The sequence below is a fragment of the Colobus angolensis genome, unplaced genomic scaffold (genome assembly GCF_000951035.1).
Source record: "Colobus angolensis palliatus isolate OR3802 unplaced genomic scaffold, Cang.pa_1.0 Scaffold456, whole genome shotgun sequence".
Classification (NCBI taxonomy): domain Eukaryota; kingdom Metazoa; phylum Chordata; class Mammalia; order Primates; family Cercopithecidae; genus Colobus; species Colobus angolensis.
In genome coordinates this window covers 936366-943967 of record NW_012117999.1, presented here as the reverse complement: position 1 = coordinate 943967, position 7602 = coordinate 936366, and the positions used below count along the sequence as shown (strand labels likewise).

At 40.0% G+C, this 7602-nt stretch overlaps 1 protein-coding gene and 1 long non-coding RNA gene across 2 annotated transcripts in view; one reads left to right on the top strand and one right to left on the bottom strand.

Moving 5' to 3' along the window:
• The first annotated feature begins 439 nt into the window (after nt 1-439).
• TTC21B (tetratricopeptide repeat domain 21B) overlaps nt 440-7602 on the top strand; it is an 83917-nt gene continuing 76754 nt past the window's right edge. The window contains exons 1-3 of the mRNA XM_011958028.1: nt 440-588; nt 4537-4666; nt 4757-4867. Coding sequence (XP_011813418.1) covers nt 568-588; nt 4537-4666; nt 4757-4867 — 262 coding nt within the window. The 5' untranslated portion in view covers nt 440-567. The remainder of the gene's footprint in view (nt 589-4536; nt 4667-4756; nt 4868-7602) is intronic.
• LOC105523245 overlaps nt 5928-7602 on the bottom strand; it is a 16008-nt gene continuing 14333 nt past the window's right edge. Inside the window, exons 2-4 of the long non-coding RNA XR_001003564.1 lie at nt 6914-7061; nt 6326-6361; nt 5928-6216 (exon numbers count right to left, since the gene is read on the bottom strand). This is a non-coding gene — a long non-coding RNA (uncharacterized LOC105523245). The remainder of the gene's footprint in view (nt 6217-6325; nt 6362-6913; nt 7062-7602) is intronic.

Genomic DNA, 7602 nt, shown 5'->3' with positions numbered 1-7602 from the left:
AAAAACGGGTGATTTTTCTGCGCCACCTTGTGGCCATAAAACAACTTGCCCACGTGAAAGTTGACCGGTTTTTCCCGCGCCGGCAGAGCCTTGCCGAGAGCCGCACTGCGGGAATCGGCCTTCAGACAAACGTGCAGAAAATGGTGTCTTCCTTTACAACCAGTGACAGGAAACAGACTTCCCCTTCTTCCTACTTAGTTTCCTTTATTCCTTAATTCAATTTCCTCGGCCCGCCCACCCACTGTCCTCAGACAGCCGTTTCCCAGTGTGACCTCCTTTTCCAGCTGCACTATCCAACGGAGGCCCTTTTCCCAGCCTGAATCCTCCCGGGTCGCCCTCGCAGCTCTCCCTCCCGGTCCCCGCCCCGCCTTCTCCACTACAGCACGATCCCCGCCACACAGGCCCGCCCCTCCCTCCGACAGCCAATGGCGGCGCGACCCTGCCCCTCCCTCCGGGTTCCGGGGAGTTAGCTGGTTCCTGGAGGCTGGGGACACTGAATTCTGCATCTTCCTTTGGGCTGCGGCGATACAACGCCCCCCAGGCCGGCGGCCCAGCCTCGGCGCAGCCATGGACTCGCAGGAATTGAAGGTGACCGGGCGGGCGGGCGGAGTTCCTTTGCGGCCTGTTGGCCCAGGGGCGCGGAGGGAGCTCGGGTGGCTTCGCTAGGCCGCTGTTTCTCTGCGATGCCCCGGCCGCTCGGGTTGCAGGGTGGGCCTGCAGCCTCTGCCTACGGCGGGTCTCCGCGGGCCCTGCTGGGGAAGCCCAGGTCTGGGCAGCCCGCCCGCGCGCTGTTTCTGAATTGCTGCTAGTCCCCATGCTGTTGGTTGTGTTTACTTTTGCATCATGTTTACTAGGAAAGCTTGGGTTACCTATGACACTGCGCCTCCAGGTGCGATTTTTAAGGTCTTTAAGGCAAACTAGTGTCAGCTCCCACACTGGACAGTAAAAAGAGCCCAGAAAGATTATAGGAAACCCATTAAAGACGTGAGACTTAAAAATGAAGGAGTCGTTATTTTAGGGTGATGGTCTAATTTGTTTATCACTGACTCATCCATTCAGCAATGACGGTCAACTTAAGGCTGATATAAAACAGTTAATGACACGAGGCTTGAAAATAAAATAACTTTTCGGATGTTGGTCTTCCCTGTTCATTTGTTCACTGAATCACTCGTTCAGCAAATATTTATGAAGGGTTTACTGTATGTCCATTAGAAGCTGGAGATGGCAGTGAGCAAAACTGAACAGTTTCTGCCTTCTCAGATTTTACAGGCTAATTAATGCTGGGGAAAAACCCGAATTCAGTTGACTCAACAAGTATTTATCAAATGCCTCCTATGTGTCTAGCACTGTTCTACGCACTGAAATAATAAAACCAAGAAAAACTCTTCCAATCTTGGAGCTTACATTTGAGTAGGAGGAGTCAGACAACAAATAGGTAAATAAGATGTGTATCCTGTGAGATGGTGATAAATGGATGGAAGACAATTTGGCGATGCGGGAGGTTAGGGAATGCTGAAATGTCTTGTTTTTCTGCCTGAAGTTTTACATTATCCTCTGTTTTAGCTATCCCCCTATATCCTTAAATTTTTTCATTCCCTTAAATGTATTCTTTGCACTGCCACCCAAATGAACTTTCTAATAAAAAACACTTTAATGTAAAAATGGGGTTCCTCATCACTTAGACTTGAGGATCAAGCTCAAGTACTTAATATGAGGCTCTTCACCCCACCTTCCTCTCCAACCTCATCATCCAATACTCTCTGTCTTACTTAAGCCTCCAGAGCAGGGAATGGCAAACTCTCTCAACAAAGGGCCAAATTGTACACATTTTAGACTTTAGGTACCATATGGTCTATCACATCTATTTGGCCATTGTCATTCAAAACAGCCATAGACAATACTTAAATGAGCATGGCTGTGTTTCAATAAAACTTTATTTATGAACACTGAAATTTGACTTTCATGAATTTTCGCATTATGAAATATTTTTCTTTTTTTTTTCTTGACAGCTGGAAAATATAAAAACCATTCTTAGTTCACTGGCTGTACAGACAGCTAGCCAGATATGGCTCACAGACTGTGGTTTGCCAAACCCTGCTCTAGAGTATGGAGTGGCTTTTACTCATCTTCATCACCACTACCATCCCAATGTACCATTGATGATTTCTTATCTGTGTTGTTGCAGTTCCTCTTCCTAACTCCTATACCTTCCTCAAGAATCATGAAAAGGAAATAGAGTGTGTATGTGTGTGGAGGGAGAGTGAGGGGTTTGCAGTTCAAGAGTCAGCTCTGAAATCCTCCCCAATAATCTTTCCCTTGATTTTAGTCATCCATCCTCCCCTCACGCCACATTCAGTTTTCAAAGCTGTCCAAATGTTACTATCCCACATGCCCAAAGCAGTTTATAAGCTCTTTTCTTACATTTACTACATTGTGTTTCAGTTAGTCTTCAGATTACAGTCTCATCTGAAAAACATAAGTTTTTTGGTGGGACAGGAACCGTGTCTTACTCATCTTTCTATTCATAGTACCTAGCCCAGTGCCTGGGTACTAGTAGGCAGTCAGTAAATGTTTTGGATTGAACAATCTAACCTGAACCAAGGCAGTGGCACTAGGTATGTTTAGTGGGAGGTAGACTAGAGAAATAGAAAAACCTACTGAGTGGTTCGACTTAGAGAGACTGGGCAAATAGGAAGGGAGGATTCATGAGTAGCTGAGTACCTGACTTGGGTAGCAGGTGGAAAATGGAAGTATGAATCTGGAACATAGACAAGAGGTCTTGGCAGGACACATTTTTTTTTTTATTCTATTAACATATGAGATCAGAGGAACTTATTTTTTCCAGAACAGAACTCTTATACTATGATATCTTAATTAATTCTCACAGTGACCTGTATATTTGCATTACCAACAGCATTTTATAAATGAGCAGACTGAGACATTGTAAGAAGGACTAGAGATTTGAAGCCATGTCTTTTTGCCTTTAAATTCCTGTCCTTTTTATGGTTCTATGCCACTGCCTTTCAGGAGGATTATAGGTGCTTAGTGATAGTGTGCAAAAGTCAAGTAACGTATTAAATGTGTCCTTAGTTGTAGCAAAGTAAGAGGTCATTTTGCAACTTTAGGGAATGGAGCACTGAAGGAAAACTGCGCTTCACTGAAGTGTGTTGTGGGGGTCTGGAGATGGGGTGTGGGTCACACTTTTAAGAAATGTGGCTAAAAAGGAGAATAGGGAGCAGTGATCACAAGGAGGGAGGCAGAGTAAAATTACAGAGAACAGTCGCCTAACTGATCTAGAGAAGTACATGGACTATAGCCCTCCAAAAGCAAGAGACGATATACAACAGAGCTGTCGGACGAGCGTAGTGGTTCACGCCTGTAATCTCAGCACTTTGGGAGGCCCAGGTGGGCGGGTCACTTGCGGTCAGGAGTTCAAGACCAGTCTGGCCAACATGGGGAGCCCCATCTCTACTTAAAAATACAAAAATTAGCCAGATGTGGTGGTGCGTGCCTGTAGTCCCAGCTCAGGAGGCTGAGGCAGGAGAATCGCTTAAACCTAGGAGGCAGAGATTGCAGTGAGCAGAGATTGCACCACTCTAGCCTGAGTGACAATCTCAAACAAAACAAAACAAACAAACAAAAAAACAGAGCTGTCTAGACACCCTTAGATTTCAGTTGTGTCACTTAGTCACCTGTATTTCTCACTGCTGCTGAACAAGCTGTAGAGTACAGGTAGGTAGGTATGGGGTGGCCCAAACTGCTTTCTGGTGAATCAGGTGTATCATAGTGATGGCGGGAAAGTGTGGTTTTTGTCTTTGTTTAGGTTAGCAACCAAGCCTTAGACATAATCCTAAGAAAAATGGTGGACAGCACAGGCCCATTTTTATTCAGAAGTTAGTAGGTCCTGATAGTTTTGTCTTGTATATGGAAATAATATAATTTTGGAAAAAGCTTAAAGACAACCATTTTCATTGAAAAATAGTTTATTTATTTTTAACTGACAATTTATTTGTCACAGAACTCAAAGCCGAGTAAGATAACATTTGATGATACGTTGAAGAATTTAATTTGTCATTACTTTGTAATGCTGTAATAAAATACTGGATATTTTAAAAAGAAGGTTTTTTTTAAAGAAACTTATGGTCTGGCAATGGAAACCTTTTGTCTTTTTTTAATTTTAATTTTTTTAGTTCCCGTTTATTGTCTGCCTTTCTGTTTTCTAAAACGTTCAAGAAAATGTGGGCAAAGAAAAAATGGCGAAAGCAGCCTCATTTCCGTGCTGTTAACAAAAACTTTAGGAAAAAGGATTTAAATTATTAGAAAACATTGAATTATTTCAGTAATTTTATGATCATTCAGTTCTGCAATTCTTAGCATTAAGTTCTAGCCATTAACAGTATTTTAAGAAACTTGGAAGAAAAAAGTCATATTGCCTAAATTTTACATTATTCTAGATGTTAGATTAATATCTGCTTCTTAAGAGTATTTCAGAGCACCAGAATTCCTTTATAACATTTTTCCATTATTTTCATTTAGACTTTGATTAATTACTATTGTCAAGAGAGATATTTCCATCATGTGTTACTGGTTGCCAGTGAAGGAATTAAGAGGTATGGAAGTGATCCAGTCTTCAGGTTTTATCATGCCTATGGCACATTAATGGAAGGTACGTGTTAATCATTAAACATGTTCTATCAGTTTTAAATTCTTGCTTTGTACTAAGAACAGTTTTTCATATCATAATCTTGATTTTCAGGTAAAACTCAAGAAGCTCTTCGAGAATTTGAGGCTATTAAAAATAAACAAGATGTATCACTTTGTTCTCTAATTGCACTGATATATGCCCATAAAATGAGCCCTAATCCAGGTATGGTATTTAAATACAATGCTTAAGACAATTTTTCCTATTCAGTTTATTTTGATTTTTCTCAGTTATCAAGTCATTCAGTCTGATCACACTATATTATGTATTTTCTATAGATACAATTTATACATATATTTATCTTCCTGACAAGGGTATAAATTCATCAGGCACAAGAAATGTGTCTTATACTACTTTCGTGTTCTTTATATCCTATGGCAGAGATTTCATTAGTACATAGGGATTTTTTTTAGACAACTTAAAGGGGAATGTATATTAGAAATTGTTATACAAAAAAACAGGTACTGTATATGCGTAAATTGCTCTGCAGCAGCCAAGTTTACAACTTATGTGCAAATATACAGCCAATGCAGTTTATTTCTGTATATTAAGCTTCTTGAGAGCCTTAAAACCCTTTATGAGGGCTATATCTTGGGAGATATTCAGCAAATTTTTATGCAATAGTAGGTTGACTAGATTATGACTAGATTATAGAAGGAAATTTATACATAAACCAGCAATTAAAGTTGTGTAAACTGCAGGCTAAGTGGCTCAAACCAGTAATCCCAGGAACTTGGGAGGCTGAGGTGAAGGATTACTTGAGCCCAGGAGTTTGAGGCCAGCCTGGGCAACATAGTTAGACCCCCATCTCTAAAAAACAGAAAATAAAAAATAAAGTTATGTGAACTGTCTTAATGTATAGTTAACTTAGTGGCGAAGGCAGAAGAGTTTCCCAATTATATGTAATAAAGAAGAAGTAGTGTTATATTCTTCCATATATATCCAGTAACAGCTAATAGGATTGTAAATATAGATTGTGTTTCAAAAAATTAGATAACAAACAAAGGTCGTAGACTGGTTCCTTGAATATTGAACGAGACTTTTTTCTAAAGCCAAGTATGGCATACCTCCTTCACACATACGCAAATTAATACGAAGTTATTTAAAACATGTAAATATGTGCTTAATTTCTTTAAGAAACTGTGCCTAATACAGTGAGACGCTACAAAAGAATTGTAATAAGTGGTTCACGCCATCAAATTGGTAATCTAGTGGAGAAAACAAAATGTAAAAACCACAAAGTTTAAATTCCAGTGTTTCTATTAAATAATACAAAATGAAACAAATGAGTTTATAATTAATTGAAGTTGATATGCACTATTAATTTGGAAGAGTAGGCTGAGAAGGCTTTTGAAAGTTTGCAACTTAATCTGATCTTTGAAGGACTGGTAGAATTTGAATATAAAGAGTATTGGTCAGAGAGGAGAAATGGATGGGCAAATACATGGAAGTGGTTCAGGATTAGGCTCTTCTGTGGATCCCCTTTCTCTGTACTCCAGTGGGAGTGTGTTTAGCTAGAGCAGAGAATTTTCATGAGAGAGCTGCAGTCAGTATAAATAAAAGAAATTAGTAAAAAAAAATTTCTTTTTAGCATCAAGTTTTTATTTAATTGGTTATTCTTACCAGTGTTGATTCTGTTGGAAACTGATTTGCAGGACACTGAAATGATGGAATCAGAATTACTGTTTAGAGGAACCTGAGTGCTAACTCTGCTTTGCACCAAGGATGATGCTGAATGGACTCGAGCTCTAGTAGGGCCCCAGATGTCTGTAAATACCACCTAGGAAAGTCCTAGATTGTTAGTATACGTTCTTCCAGGATTCTGACATAAACCCTGCTTATAAAAAGGCTGAGATCTGGCAACAGCTTTGTGCAGACAGTGTTAGAGCTTATTGATACCTCATTAGGGACATGATGGGAAGCTGAGTAGGAAAGATTTCCTGTACAATGCCTGCTCCTGCCTGGTGAGGTTTTTTGTTTTGTTTTGTTTTTGTTTTTTTTTCTCTTTTTCTGTTTCTGTATCATGACTGTTTAATGAACACTTCTGAAGGGGTTGTAGGGGTGGGGAGTGGGGAGAGGAGAAAAGGGTCTTCTTGCTAAGCAATCTGTAGACTTACAGAAACAGTTTTGTTTCCTTAACTCGTTAGATTGTACCTTGTTAATTTCACGTTTAAATTTATATTATTAGAGTTGAAAGGAAGAGTCACATACCTTTCTCCTTGGTAGCCATTCCAGGAAGATAGAACTGTTGGAATCATGGGCCTCAACTTATGTTTCTTCTTCCTCATTGCATGGCTGATTCTGATTCTGATTCCATCCAGGGTTTGGGTATAATTGACTTCTGTGTCCTAAGCAGATACTTATATATAGATAGATAGAGAGAGAGAGAGAGAGAGAGGGAGAAAGAAAGTGGGAGAGAGAGAGAGTATATAGATTTAACGTAAGTGAATAGAGTTATCTATTTAAGGGAGCAGTCAGTATTAAACTACATCAGCAATTACGCCATCTTTTTACTGACCCGTAACAGTAACTGGCATGTTTATATATTTTAGAATTATATTTAAGAAGTATTAATACTTTGAGTACCAGTAGTGGACCTGTTCCTAATAATTGTGGTTAGAACCGTTATACATTTTTTACAAGTCTTATTATTAAAAAATATTAGCCTATACAGCCTTTCTATTTTGGAAATGATGTAAACTCTATAGCTGTATTGTGCATTGCAGTGATCCTTGACCATATATCTCCTCTGTTGCCCAGACTGGAGTGCAGTGGTACGATCTAGGCTCACTGCAACCTCCGCCTCCCAGGTTCAAGCAAGTCTCCTTGTCTCAGCCTCCCAAGTAGCTGGGATTACAGGCACCCACCACCACACCCACCTATTTTTTTTTTTTTTTTTT